General features: G+C 46.2%; 2 protein-coding genes across 6 annotated transcripts in view; one reads left to right on the top strand and one right to left on the bottom strand.

Annotated features, from left to right (window-relative positions):
* The window catches only part of Adi1 (acireductone dioxygenase 1), a 64,097-nt gene that overhangs the window by 14,838 nt on the left and 33,893 nt on the right, over positions 1-15,366 (top strand). The window lies entirely within an intron of this gene.
* Trappc12 (trafficking protein particle complex 12) overlaps positions 9,452-15,366 on the bottom strand; it is a 90,500-nt gene continuing 84,585 nt past the window's right edge. For all 3 annotated transcript variants that reach the window (XM_029554592.1, XM_008850166.3, XM_029554591.1), the window contains 3 exons: positions 12,134-12,234; positions 10,706-10,793; positions 9,452-10,500 (listed from right to left, as the gene is read on the bottom strand). In XM_029554592.1, coding sequence (XP_029410452.1) covers positions 10,258-10,500; positions 10,706-10,793; positions 12,134-12,234 — 432 coding nt within the window. In that variant the 3' untranslated portion in view covers positions 9,452-10,257. The remainder of the gene's footprint in view (positions 10,501-10,705; positions 10,794-12,133; positions 12,235-15,366) is intronic.

The following is a 15,366-nucleotide window of genomic DNA, read 5'->3' on the forward strand; positions in this document are numbered from 1 at the left end:
GGGATAAAGGGAAAGAAGGAGCTCAAGAGAGGTAGGACCATAGGAGAACGGTATTATTAAGGGAGAAATGGGGAAAATGCTGGCATCTTAATTGGGGAAACCATGATGGAGGGGTTAGACAATGCAAGAGATAAATAATGCCTAGCAAGTTTTAAAAACCAGAGGGAACCATATTAGTCCAACAACCTACAGACAAATTATACATACCAGATCAAGAAATATATGTCTAGGAAAGGTTTTTCTGAGAACAATTGATCTTTGTCCAAGATTTATCTACATGGCACACAGTAATTAAAAGTGCCAGACTGATGCAACTAACCTTCTTGGATGTTTAACAGACATACTTTGAGGCCTATACTAATTTGGTCAGAGGGACATAAAGGACAGTTTTTGCTCCTTGCCCTCCTAGGTCGACTAGTTCCAGGGGACTATGAGCATCTCTCAAAATGTCCTGTAATTTTGGTGGGCCATCTGTCCTCTTGATCAAGGAGGCCGAGGACACCTCACCAGATGGACTTGAACCAGTGTCCAGTCTACAAATAGGAGGGTCAACACAGAAGAATCATTTCTTCCATGCTTCCAAGCAAAGCCAGCCATGGTCAAGCCAGCCATGGTTTGACTTATCTTCACATAGATGGAACTCATAAAAGAAAGGAGCCAGGGGCTCCTCCCAGGCACATATGACCCCCGAGGAACAGATCCTCAAATGACCTTAATTGTAAAAATAGATTGGTTTATCTGGGCCAACAGTATGGCCTTAAACACCCAAAAGGAAAGTATAACCAAAGATTAAAGGGGTCAATATAATTTCATAAGAGTCCATATGTATAACTAAAGGCTACATAACAAGCAACAATACTAGATAGGAGATACCTTCTTTTGAGTTGTTGGCCAGGGTGGCCCAAGGGACTCCCAGATAGTAACCCAGCATGGGATGTTATGGAGTCCAAGCAGAGGTACAATGAAAATGTGTTATGGAAATATGGGGCAGAATCAGAGGATGTCATGCCATGTTGACACAAGAAAGACCTCTAGATAGGCTGACTAGATTCACCAGAGGGGCAAGTAGTGGGGAATGGCTGGGGGTGCCGATAACACAGCAGACAGTAGCAGAGATATCAGAGTATAAGGGCTCTAGTCGGGGGAGGGAGGCTATGGGAGGGCACCATCTGGGAAGTGGGTGTATAGTTGAATAAGATGGTTTGGGATGTTCTGTGTGATAGACACGCACACACACAAAACAGTTAAAAAAACTGAATTATATTTGAGGAGGAAGCATAAAAATTTACATCATGTCAATTAGTAGAAGTGATAAACATTACCGTTGAAATCTACCTGGTAACTTTATAGACATACACAGGTGCCAGGGATCCGAGTGCAACTGATTATGACTAGTAATAATCAGATACATACAATTTTATGTCTTCCACGGCTTATCCTGAGTTCAATATTGTATAACTGTATTAATTCAACAGCAAAATTTTATAGCTTTTAAAAGAGATGTATCTTTGCTCTGGAAACTGTTATTGAACATGTTAAAGCTGTAATGAAATGCTTCTTTTAAAAAAATAAAAATAATATTTTAAAAATACATCAAAAAATTAAAAAAAAAGAATTACTCTGTAATTCTGGGCTGTAATTCTGGGCTGATCTGCTAGCTTTTATCATATTTATTTTATTTATTTATTTATTTATTTATTTATTTATTTATTTATTTTGAGACAGGGTCTCCTGTAGTCCCAGCTGACCTGAACTCACTATGTAGACCAGGCTGGCCTTGAACTCACAAAGATCCACCTGCCTCTGCCTCCCAAATTGGGTCTCCCTATAGCCCTAGCTGGCCTGGAACTCGGCTATGTACACCAGGTTGGCCTTGAAATCACAAAGATCCACCTACCTCTGCCTCCTGATTGCTGGGATTAAAGGCATGTGCCACCATGCCTGGCTATTTTTGGTGTTTTGGAAAAAATTTTAATACTGGGGTAGAGAGGTGGCTCAGAGGTTAAGAGCACTGGCTGCTCTTGGAGAGAGAAGACCCATGTTCGATTCCCAGTGCCCCATGGCAACCAGCAACCCTCTGTGACTCCAGTTCCAGGGAAATCTAACTCCTGACTTCTGTGGGCTCTGCATGACACAGGTCCACTTACATACATGCAGGTAATACATTCATACACTAAAATAAAAATAAAATATGAAAAACTTACTTTTTTTAATGTGTATGAGTATTTTGTGTGCATGTATGAAGGACACACGTGTGCAATGCCTGTGGAGGTCAGAAGAGGGTGTCGGACTCCCTGGAACTGGAGTTACAGCTAGTTGTGAGCTGCCACGTCTGTGCTAGGTTCTCCGCGAGAGCAATCCGTGCTCTTATCTGCTGAGCCATCTGTCCAGCTCCATTTTTGGTGTTTTTTTTTTTTTAATTTTATTTTTCAATTTTATTTCTTTCCTTGAGACAGAGTCTCATGTATCCCAGGCTTGCCTCCAGTTTACTAGTAGTTGAGGATGGCTTTGAGTAGGTGAGGATGACCTGGGATTCATGATCTTCCTGCTTCTACCTGCTGAGTGCTGGGATTATAGGTGTCTGCCACTGTGCCTGATTCATGCAATGCTGGGGATTTAACCCAGGGCTTCATGCATGCTAAGCAAGTTCTCTATCAACTGAGCTATAGTTTAGCACCCTATTCAGATTATTTTTCATTCTAGGCAGGATGGCTCTGATTTGTGATCCTTCTGTCTTAGCCTCCTGAGTACTAGGATTACCAGTGTGCCACCATACTAGTCTTGGTTTTAATTTTTTGTGGTTCCCTTTCTAAGTGGCCACAGTGAGTGAATTGTTCCCGTTGAAGGATTAAAGATGTCTTCCTCCACGTTCAGCACACTCTCAGTTCACAGGCTTGAGCTGTGACTTCAGAGGCTGGGGGAGGATTGAAGCAAGTAACAGAATTCTACAACAAACCTAAGTGAAATTTTGTTAGCTTTCACAGAATGTTCCCACATCTTTTAAAAAACTGGTTTTATTGAGGTATAATCTACATACACTTATTTGAAGTGTATTTTATTTATTTTTGAGACAGGATCTCACTTTGTAGAAGTGGCTGGCCTGGAATTTGCTATGTAGATCAGGCTGGCCTCAAACTCATGGAGATCCACCTGCCTCTGTCTCCCGAGTGCTGTGATCAAAGTTGTGTGCCGCCCTACCTGGTCCCATTTTTACATTTTGACACTACTGCCATGTCACATACTGTCAGGATGATGCCAAATGATTTCATCATCTAGAAGTGCCTTGTTCTCCATCCCAGTCGAGCTCTGGAATACCCTCCCTTGTTCTGGAATCTTGTACGTGGAGTCAGTACAGCAGGTTCTTTTTGTGTCTGGGCCTCGCTTCTGCCTGATCTTTTGTTCTGAGTTTTCCTGTCACTGCAGACTCTGTCACACCTCAGCTATGAGGTGTTTTTGTTGTTTGTATTTTTGTGGTTAGGAGAGTCTATTTTGCCAGGCTGGGTCTTTTTTTAAAATTTGTGTGTGTGTGTGTGTGTGTGTGTGTGTGTGTGTGTTCAAAATCATGAGATCAGGCTGCCTCAGGTTGGCCTTAAAACTCATAAGAGATCCACCTGCCTTGGCCTCCCAGGTGTTGGAATTATAGGCATGAGGCATCACACTGGACCATACAGTAAGTTTTTTTTTTTTTTTAATTTCCAGTCTGGGTCTTGAACTCCTGTGCTTATGTGATTGTCCCACCTCAGTTTCCAAGTGGCTGAGGTGTAGGGCAGCCTCCACTCTGGCTCTGGAATGGTTGGATGTCTTAGAAAGCAGAGGAACTGGGTTAGGTCATTAGAACCTGCCAAGGTGGGCCCAGGAGCACTGAAGTCTAGTCCCTGAACCTACAGACCCCACAGCTGATTAAATGTCCTCCTGGCCCAGAATGTGCAGATCACATCTTCTAATGCTGGAGGAGGAGACCCATTTTCCTAATCGCACAGCTTCAGACATTTCATTTGCTTCTTTCTTGTTTTCAGTGCTGGGGTGGAAGGCAGGGCCTCACAAATCAAATGCTGAGCAAGTACTTTTCCCCTGAGCCCTGACCAGCCCCTCACCTTCATATCTCATTTTCATAATACAGCTTCAGCATCTAAAATAGTGCACTTCTGTTTACACTGGGCTGGAGGGGCTGCAAAGTGCCACACCTCTGTTGGGTATTTGCTGGGCTGTGATTACACAACTGAGTAAAAGCAAGCTGCCTGTTGTGGACATAGAAGGTGGGAGGGAGGGCTTGCTGAAGAATTGAAGGAATTTGCTAAGTGAGGGTTTTTGAACATTTACCAGTATATCTTGGTGGGTACAGGTAAGGAGTGCTGGCGGCTACAGGAGTAGGTGGGTGGGTACAGGGGATGGGTGTGGGGGGTAAGGAGTGGTTGGATGATAGTGGGTGGGTGGATACATTCAACTGATGAGTGGGTGGATGGGGAAAGATGGGATGTATTGATGAGTAGGTGGGTGGATGGGTGATGGGTGGATGGACTGGGTAGGTGGGAAGATGAGTTGGCTTGATGAGTGGGTGGGTAGGTGGGTGGGTAGAGGGTGATAAATCTGCTTTATGTTCAGAGATGTGATTTGAAACAGTCATTTTTCTGAAAGCTGTTTTCTTTTGGAAAGTACAGCATGGACAAAGTTTTAAAAACCACAAATAATTTTGTGGTTTATACAATGAGAACTTAATTAAAAAAAAAACAAAACCTGAAGATGCCCAGATGAGAGTGGAAGGACATACAGTGCTGGCCTGATGCTGCTCTAGGACCTGGCAGCCTACAGTCTTCCAGCAAGCTTTGGGATTGCAGGGTTATCAGTGTAGTAGCAGAGGAGGGCATCTCCTTATTTTAGAATGTGACAACAAAACGACAAAAAAAAAAAAAAAAAAAAAAAAACCACACACACACACACAAAAAAACCCAAACCCTCCAAATAACAAAAAAACAAAGTGCTTCAAGTTTTGCTTGGAGCTGTTATCCCTCTCTGACTAGACCCTGGGCCACTTGCATCTGAGCTAAAGTTTCTCCAGCACCCCACCTCTTTGTTCACAGCTCCAAGGTGCTGGTGGACAGGCTATGTGCCCTGCGTGGCGCCTTGATGCCAAGGGGAGCCTGGGCTCTAGGAGGCATTTGGGGATTGAGGGTGTGTGCATGTTGGATGGCACTGATTGCCCTGAGGAGACCTGCAGTTCTTCATGGGTCAGTGAAGTGGATAGAGGCCATCATTGTGTCTGTGGGTGTTCAGCCCATCTGTAGCAGTGCAGCCCACTTGTACCACCAACAAAATCAGCTCTTCCCATCAACTCTTGGTATGGCTTGGATATGATGCATCCCTGGAGTGGAGTGTTCTGGGTACTGTTGAATGACTGTGTCATGTGGACTCTGGCCACATTATCAAGTTAATCACTGATATTCTTTTTTGTTTTTAGTGTGGAATTGAATCTAGAGCATTATACATGCCGGGTTAGTGGTCTACTTCTGAGCTGCACCCCCAACTTACTGCCTTTCTTTGTCAGTATGTTTTAATGGGTTAAACATGCCTGTTTATTTTGCATGGTATTATAGAACCCCCCCTCCTCCTAAAGTCCACATGACTTCATGGAAAAGGAAAGATTGATGCAATCAGTGATTGACTTCGCTGTCTACACATCTTTCAGTCTGGTCTGGCCTTCATTAATCGTGATGGCTCATAGATGCCCTGGCAACAGGGCTTGGATGTTATGGGGACCAGATCAGCCCTAATAAGCACTAGCTTTCTAGGCTCAGGAAGCAGCAGGTACAGAGGCTTTGGGGAAGGACATGTCTACAGGCTGATGGCCCATATGGCTGAGACAGCGTAGGGAGGGAGCTGACCCTGGTAGAGGCAGACCATGCAGGCCTTACAAGTCCCTGGGCGGTGGGGGCTTTGTTTTCCCTCCAAGATGGAATCTGGGTTGGGGGTGGGCTGGAGGGCAGAGGGGACAAGGGGTGAGGACCAGGCCAGTTCAGTGGTCCAAGCTGGGTGTGATGGCAGACACTTCAAATCCTGGCACTGTTTGCTGAGGCAGGAGGATCCAGAGTTTAAGGTCTGCTTGGTCTCTGTAGGGAAATTCTGCCTCAAACCAGAACAAAATGGATATGCTCACTGAAGAGCATGTGATACTTGTTCCACACGGTCACATAGGACTTCTTTCTGTGCAGGTGCTGATCTCCGTGTTAGTAGATAAGATTCCATAGGTCAGTAAGGACCCTGGCCTGTCTGCACGTCCTGTAGCTTAAGCAGTAAACAACATGCGGCAAGGATGGCCTGTGGTGCACGGCCTCTGGTATGTGTTCTGTCAGCTCCGGACCTGTGTGAGCCCCAGACCCTGTATTCCTGGTGGGCTTCCTTATGGTGGGTTTCCTCCTGGTGCGGTTCTAGGAGGGCTGGTCACACTGAGGCCTATCACTTCTCACTAGTGTAATTCAATAGGACTTCATGGAGGCACTGGTGTTCAAATGAGACCAAGGCTTGCAGGGATTGGGGTGTGGGGGAGGGGGACCTGCTGTGGAGGCATGCTTCCCAGGCTGTGCTGCTCTGACAGGTCCAGCTCCGGGTAGGGATGCTAGTGTTTAATGGCTCATTGAGTTTGGCTCATTGAGTTTGCAAGTTGTAAAAACTTAGTTACCCTGTAACACTTTTATTTCAGTGGCTCCCTAATAAAACCCCCGGGTGATGAAATGGCATGACAGAGCAGGTGCTGAGTTTGAGAAACTTGTCTTCTGTTTCACCTTTAATCCAGGAGGAGAAAAGGAAGAAGGGATTGCTCCTGAGTGGTGTGTGGTAGTTCATCATGCATGATTAGAACAATGGCTGATAAGAAAATTGGCATTGAGACTTTTTAAAGCATGTAGGCCTTTGAAAATAGCCTGTCATTCCTGGTTTCGTATACCAGAAAGATGGTAGCTTGGGCTGCCAGGAGAGCAGGAATTCCCTGATGTGTTCAAGGGCATTCATTTGGCTGTCTTGCCCAGAGGAGCTGACCGTGTGCCAGTGTCTGTCCTTTAGTTAGAGCACCCGTGCTGACCTGGAATGTGTGCCAGATACTGGAGAGAGCCGGAAGCAGAACCAGCAGCTTGCTTGTGGCTAGGTCTGGTTTGGGATGTCAACTGTGTGGCAGCTCTAATACAGAGGCTCAAAGCCAATCCTGTGGTAGAAATCTTGGGCCAGTTTCAGGATTGCAGGAACAGCATTTTTGTATCTTTTCTGGCTCTGCCTCTCATGGTGGTACGGTTTCGGGAATTACGTGTGAGGATACTGATGTTTCTGTGGCCAGAAAAAGTGACTCTTGGCATGCTATCTGACAACATGTACCAGAGGTGAGCAGGGTGGCCTGCTACCTCTCACCATGGGCCAGGGCTGGGGACCCTGGTAGCTTGGCTCCCACTTCCCTGGCCTGACACAAGCAAGATGTCCTGGTCATCTCAGCCTCTAGTCAGGGCTGTTTCTATTCAACACGACTGTGAATGACTGTCCTGTCCTTGGTGGCCTGACCTCTCCATGTGCATATTCCTAGCAGTTCTTTCTTCCTTAAGACCTTGCAGAACAAGTTGGGCCTAGTGTTGTACACCTGCAGCCTCTGCAATTAGGAGGTGCAGGTAGGAGAATCAGGAGTTTATGGGTATCCTTGGCTACATGAGGTCCTGTCATAAAAATCCTAAAACTTGCAGAATAATCAAGGCAAGAAGTAAGGTGACAGTGTCATGGCAGGCAGAAGCCTCCCAGTCTGGTTCTCTCATGGCTGTCTCCTTTCCAATCTGGTTCTCTCATGGCTGTCTCCTTCCCAGCCTGGCTCTCTCATGGCTGTTTTCTTCCCAGCCTGGCTCCAGCATGGTGGTCTCCACTCCCTCTGCCTAGCCTCATGTGTAAGAGTCCTCACTATCAGTGTCCTGATGCCCAGGTGTCCTGGTGTCCCTACGCTGGGGTGTTCTCATGACAGAGTTCCTTCATACCATGCCAGTAAGTGGTATGGAGGCTGGCAGGAGGAGTCTGATGGGGAACCATGACACCTGATTTGCCTGGCTGATATCCAGCAGCAGCTTTGCCATATTATCCACTTGTACACTTGGCTGACTTTGAACTGTTCTGAGCACCAACCTTCAAGAGATATGGTGATTCCCACAGTCATAGACCTTTTGCAATATGGAGCTACAGGAGCCTCCTTCCTCCTCCCCAAAGTCAGATTTGAGAGAACCCTTAGGGTTCTGAAGGGCTTCACATTATAACATCTGTCCTTTAGGCCTTGGAAGAACAAGGCATTAGGGGACTGGGGAGATGGTTCAGTGGTTAAGGCACTTGCTGTACAAGCCGAAGGCCAGAATTTGGATCATCAGAACCCATATAAATGCCTGCTGGGGATGGCAGCTGACTGTAATTCCAGCATCAGAAGGTGGTTGTGGACCCTGTGTGCTACACTACAAACATACTAGACAAGATGTACTTGCTGGAGTAACAGGAACACAACTGTTATGGGTGCAACCGTTTTTCTTAACTATATGAATACAATGTGTGTGTGTGTGTGTGTGTGTGTGTGTGTGTGTGTGTGTGTGTGTGTGTGTAGGCCCATGGAAGTCAGAAGAGGGCATTGGCTTCCCTGGAGTAAGTTAACAGGCAGTTGTAAGCACCTAACATGGGTGCTAGAAACTGAAACTGGGTCTTCTAGAAGAGCAGGAGGTGCTCTTAACCTCTGAGCTCTCTCCAGCCTCACTGGATTTAAGGCATAGTCCATTGAAGGGAACTCACGTATGGTACTGTAAACCAGGGCAGAGACCTGTGGCTGGGGAAGTCTTAGGCATCAGTAGGGGAAGCCACTGATGTTTTGTTAAAACAGGTGTGATGTGCCTGTTAAATTGCTTTCTAAAACACTGTTTACATCCATACATTACTGCTGCTGTCATCCTCAGAGACAGAGGCAGACTTGTTTCTTACAGTTGGTGACGGTAACTGAAGAGACTCATAGTTAAGCTCTGTATCATGCCTCCAAGGCTCAAGAAACATCATCAAAGAGGGGGTAGAAAGAATGTCAGAGCCACAGGAAGGGGTGGTGGATGGTGCCCTCCTAGAGGGAGCAAAGAAGTGCATGCAATATTCTAGGCTCCAGAAACTAAAAAAGTGACATGATTCCAAGGCCCCTCCTCAAGGGTATATGAGCAGTAATAACTGCTGGGGAGACTCAGACCAGCTGTGCTGTGGCAAGTCATGCAGGGAGCTCATAGGATACAGTTCTCTTGAGTTGTCAGCCTGCTGGGGTGGACTTTTCAGTGATGCAGCTGCCTTTGAGAGACCCCCCAAAACTACTGGTGCATTAAGGTAGACTTGGATGCAACTGATTATTAGGTCTGTTATGCATGCCCAATCTGGGATAAACAGGCGTGTATTCATGTCGTCCCAGGAAAAGCCACACAAGTGCTGTATCTTTTTACTTTATTATAAAAGTGAACAGACAGGCAGCTTTGCTTTGTGCCATGGATGAGCCTTTTGTTTGTGGTGCTGGGAACAGGACCCAGGCCCTCATGCAAACCAGGCCACACTGTGCTCTACTACATCCCCATCCCTGTGTATCACAGCCTCCACATGCATTAGAAAAGCTAGATGCTTTATTTTCAGGTATCTTACATTTTTATTCAAAGTGGGAATAATAAGTATTAAGCAAACACACTAATTTTCAGGCACACAAGAATGCACAAATGCTACATGCCCAGCTCAGATATGCTTCTTGTCCCAGCTGTGTTCTGAGTCTCTCAACCTGGGCCATTCAGGGTGGCCTCTGTCAGGTGGGAAAAAAGTCAGACAAATCAAGGTGAGGCATCTGGTCTGGGATGTGGAGGAGGGAAAACGTTGCACAGTGATCTGAGTTTGGTGTTTAAAATCTCTAGAACATTCAGGCCTATAGTGAGAATGCATGACATTGCATCTGATGTTTCTCTGAGGATAATCACAACTGATAAATGAGCACATTAGCTTCCAGAAACAAACCAAAGGGATCCAAAATGTCCTGGGCTTCCTGTCTCTGAATGCCATCCAAACAGCCACCAGGCAGTGATGTGGGAATAGCAGAGCAGGCAAGGTGGTAGCCTGAGAGTGGGCCCAGCTAAGGGTGCAACCTCAGCTCAAGACACGCTCCTGAATGCCTGTCAAATGCTTTTACTGAACCTGCCAGAGTGGTAGTGATACATTTATTCTGGTGTCCACGGGACAGAGACCTGGTGAGGACTAGGCCAGCTTGAGGCACTGTGTGTTGAAGCTGTCTCCTTCTTTGCTGGCCACAGCTTCAAGCAGGCTCTGTTTCTTCTGCATGCTCCGTGAGGACTCCAGCTCGTACATCGTAGTCAGGTTGAAGAGCACACTTTCATGAAGGTAGTGCCTAGGATCCTGCTGCACCATGGCCTCTAGCTGCCGCAGGGAGTCCTTGAGCTTGCCCAGGTAAAGCAGACACACAGCAGCATTGTTGTTGGCCTGGAGGAAAGGACACGTGCTCAGGGTGGCCCAAGATACAAGCTAGCCTGCTCCTGGTGGTCAGTGGGCCTATGTCCCACCAACCCCTTTAGGGGCATCTGTGGTTAGGCCAAGATGGGATAGTGTGGACTTGGGTTTGCTGGTGTGCATGTTTGCAGCACCTGTAAAATGGGCCTGTGGCACCGAGTCTGCTTGGGCATCTTACCACTGCATTTGTGGGGTCCATCCTCAGAATCTCTGTGAAGAATTTGTGAGCTTCTGAAAAGTTATTCTGGCCAAGGTGCAGAAAGGCTCTGTAATATAAGTGGCAGATAAAGCCGTGAGCACAGGAGAGCCACGGACTGGTGCTCGCCAGCCAGCACTGGCTTTACCATGTACCAGGACATGGGACATATATGCCAGAGTCACCTGCTCTCAGGCAGAGGGAGTGACCTTGCTGCTTATTGGCAAGCCAGCCATCCAGTGTCTAGTCCAGACAAGGAATTCCACCCAAGGTTACTTTCTACCTTGCAAACTAACCCCCACTCTTTTCTTTCTTTCTTTCTTTTTCTCTCCCCTTCCTCCCTTCCCCCCTCCTTCCCTCCCTCTTCCCCTTCTCTCCCCTTCCTCCTCCCCCCTCTCTCCCCCTACCTCTTTCTTTCTTTTCATTCTGATTTGTATTTTTTTGTGTATGAGTGTTTTGCCTGCATGTATTTAAGAATACCCATATCATGCAATGCCCATGGTGGCTGGAAGAGGGAGCCAGATCCCCAGGAACTGGAGTTACAGATGGTTGTTAGCTGCCATCTGGGTGCTAGAAACCTAGAACTTAACTCAGGACCTTTCCAAGAACAGCAAGTACCCCCTGCTGAGACAGGATCTCCCTGTAGCCCCAGTTGGTCTGGTGCTTGCTGTGTAGATCAGGCTGTCCTCAGTCTCACAGGGATCCATTTGCCTCTGCTTTCCAAGTACTGGGATTAAAGGCATGGGCCTCCAGGACTGGCTTGTGTTCACTTTCTGATGTCTGGGTTTGCTTTGAAGTGGGAGCAGGTTTGTCCTAGTGAACATGAACTCATTATCTTGCAATATACATCTCATGAAAACTAACTGGAGACCAGCACTGCCAGGAGCCCCCAAAGGCACGTGTCAAACATGGGTGTAAATCTCTACTGAAAACAAGTTCAGGCAATGCTCTGAAGAACAAGGTTCTCTTAAGATTGGCTCTTACGACTGAAAGAACAGGGCTACAATTCTACAAAGCCAGCATATGACTTGGCCTGAGGCTCCTGAGCCTCAGAGGGAGGACACACTCCTTAGAGAGTGATCTCTTTAGACAAAGAATGGGCTCACAAGATGGCTCGGCTGGTTCCATCACTTGCTGTGTGAATCCAACAACTTGAGTTCAATCCCTGGAACCCACAAGGTGGGAGAAGAGAAACCAACTCCCCAAAGTTGTCCTTGACCTCCATATACAAAATAATTTTAAAAACTTAGCTGGCCTCAGCACTCATGAGGCAGAGGCAGGCGAATCTCTGTGGGTTCAAGGCCAGCCTCATCCACATTGTGAATTCCAGGCCAGCTGGGGCTACGAGACCCTGTGTCAAAAAGACCATAAAAACCAAAACAAAAAGCCAAAACAAAACAAAAAACTTACCTGTTCATTAAAACCATTATTTTACCCTGCAGTCCATCCAATTTCTGTGTTACTTTCTCAACGTCTTGAAAATATTTTTCAGCAGTTTTTATGTCTCCAATCTGCTTTGACAAAAAGTTTGTCAGTTTAGCTGACAAATTAAGAGATTAAATTCATATAGTTCCCTAGTATGGTATCAGAATACAAAGTCACCTGTGTGTCAGGCAGGGGACCTCAGGCCACCCAGTGATCACTGCTTTATTTCAGTAAAAAGGCAGGAGACATTTAAAATACAGAAGATTAGCAGTTAGCTTCCAGTCTCTGATAGGAAATTTCGTTGTTATCATGCATGCTTGATTAAAAGGTGTACAATTTAGCGGCTTGTAACCTCTAAAATTAATCCTGGATGGGGCTGGAGAGATGGCTCAGTGGTTAAGAGCACTGACTGCTCTTGCAGAGGACCTGGGTTCGATTCCCAGAACCCATGTGGCTGCTAACAACTGTCTGTAACTTCACTTCCAGGGGATTCAATGCTCTCTTCTGATCTCCACAGGCATTGTATGTTATGGGTACACTTACACACATGCAGGCAATACATTCATATACATAAAATAAAAATAATAAAATATTTTTAAAAATAAAATTAATCCTGGCCTAGCATTAAATAAAAACAAAATTTTAGTATAACACAACACGCCCATGTGAACTTCTGGGGTGTTTCTGGCTGGTAACAGTAGGTACCAAGTCTGCAAATTTCAAAGTATTATTTTGACCAAATAATATAGACTCTTATTGTAAAAACAAACAAATCCACTGTTATCCCATGTGAAGAAACCACCAGCCCCCTGAAACAAAGCAAGGCCCCTTAGGGTGGGCACCCAGGGAGGTAAAACGGGCAAATGCCTAGATGTCCTGGCTGCCAAGTCCTGACTTTACCCCCCTCTTGTCACGGATGCAGAACCAAAGATTGAAGTTGTTTCTTTGTTTGTGTTTTGAGACAGGGTCTTCTGTAGTCTCAGCTGGCCTGGGACTCATTATGTAGACCAGACAGGCCTCAATCTCACAGAAATCTGCCTGCTTCTGCTGGGATCAAAGGTGTGCACCACCACGCCCAGTGTACCAGCTGAGTTTTAAGAGAGAAGGTCCAGACTTCTTTTGCTCTAAGTAAGGCTTGTAATGAGACATGTAAGAAAATAAACTTTATACATGGGTAAGGGATGGACATATGTCTCGTGTTCAGGGCCTGACTGAAGGAGCTGTACTCTGGACACTCTAAAGTCCCATAAAAGCCAATCTCTTGACCACACTGTAACTATCATGACAGACACCTTGCTTCCTTCTGGTGACTGGAGACCCCAGAGAGATTGAGCTGTGTGACTCTGCATGCTTGCCACTGTCTGTCCATCAGAGGCCAGTCCTGCATAGATGTTCCAACAACATAGTTGCAGACGATCTTCCCAGGGTCTCTTCTGTTTTCAGCTAGTCTTGTGGGAACAGGTTCTGAGAACCTATTATCCAAACATCCTCCTGGGCAAAGGGCAGATATGCTTATGGCCTAGCATCTGAGAGACATGTGCACTCCAAGTCTCCACTGTGTAGTCCCTGCAGCCCAGCCTGTCTTCCTTCCTTAGCACCCAGGAGATAGCTCCCGTCTGCTGAAGCACTGTGGCGTGTGATACGTGGCCTGTGTCTGGCGTGGTATATTCTTTCTTTTGCCCATGTTAATCCGTACCACAGCTAATTCATAGCTTGTCAGGACACATCTTGACCCTTTAGTTCTACCAGCAAATGCAAATGCCACACCAGGAGAAGAAAACCCAGCACAAGGAAATGCATAGAGGACAGAGCTGGCAGCTATGACATAGGCCTGTTGCCTCAGGGCTCAGAGGTGGAGGCAGGAGGCTTGTTGTGAGATTGTGGCCAGCTTGGCTATGGAGTGAGCTTTAGGCCAACTGGGTTACAAGAATGAGGGGGAGACAATGACTACTGCTTCTCCCTGTGGTACCCCTGAAGTCTGTCACAGACCTCCTGCTCACTGACTGACTAAAATACCCCAAGTCAGTGCCACTTAACGGCATGGTGCTCAGCTTTGGCATGCAGTCTGCAATTGTTCACATTAACCACATCATGCTGAGCAGGGCAATGTCTAATGTTGACCTGGAATTACTGTAGCAAACAGTGAGGCAAACAGGGCCTGCACTTGGTGCTTCACCCAAGCACCTGTGCACCCTTCACCCTCCTGAGCACCTATGCCAGACCCAGCTTTACTTTTTGGACAAAACCAACCAAACAGAATGAGATCAGGAGTGTTGAGGCAATTTTCTTGGGTCACATAACTTCTGTGTGACAGCTGGGGCTCAGAACTTGCTCGGCTGTGAGACCACAAGGTGACCTTCTGGCACAGGACCCAGTGTAACCAACACAGGACACAACTGAAAGGGTTTCTTAGAAGAAAGTAACGGAGCTCAGGGTATTCTCTGCCACCCACTAATTAGAGGTAAGCTTACACCTTCGTAATTATTAAAATGGAATTAGGACTTAAAAGCCTACTAATTTTTAAGAGTTATAGACAGTTGAAAAAGTAATATAAATGGCGATTAAAAGTATTACAGAATACTTAGAAAATAAATAACATGAGCTGTTTACAACAATAAACAAGGGAACCTGGAAACAAAGCAAGAGCAGGAAGATTAGAAATGCTAAAGAGGCACAAGTAGGGAGGGAACCAAGGTAACCACAGAGGTCTGTACTTGACAGAGCACTAGGCAAACTGAGCAAAACAAGGACCCTGTAGGGAGTTTTCTAGGAAAGAAATTTTCTCTTACCAAAATTGATTCCAGAAATGGAAAAACCTTAGGCATAGAACACCAAGACAGATTAGTAGCAATGATAAGTGATGAAGGATGCATGGTGTCCCCCAAGTGTCTGGCAGAGGACTCTCCTACTGACTTATTCACACCTTCCAGAGCCAGACAATTCCAAATTATTACACAATTCTCAGAGAACGCAGAGACAGAAGGCAAGCAGCTCTGGTTTCCTGCCTGGATGCATGATCTTTTCTGAACTGGTTCACTCCCTTGACGCTGTCCCTGAGGCCTTGAGCAGAGAACTAAACCCCACACTTCTAGGAGTGTGTGCTCAACAAACACCTTCCCAAATTTCAAAAGCCATGGAGAACCTAATGTGCACGTATCAGCATGCTTTTGAAGAGTTGCTCATACGCAAACCGCAAGACCAAGTTCACTTATAAATTC

The sequence above is a fragment of the Nannospalax galili genome, unplaced genomic scaffold (assembly GCF_000622305.1).
Source record: "Nannospalax galili isolate Female #2095 unplaced genomic scaffold, S.galili_v1.0 scaffold100, whole genome shotgun sequence".
Classification (NCBI taxonomy): domain Eukaryota; kingdom Metazoa; phylum Chordata; class Mammalia; order Rodentia; family Spalacidae; genus Nannospalax; species Nannospalax galili.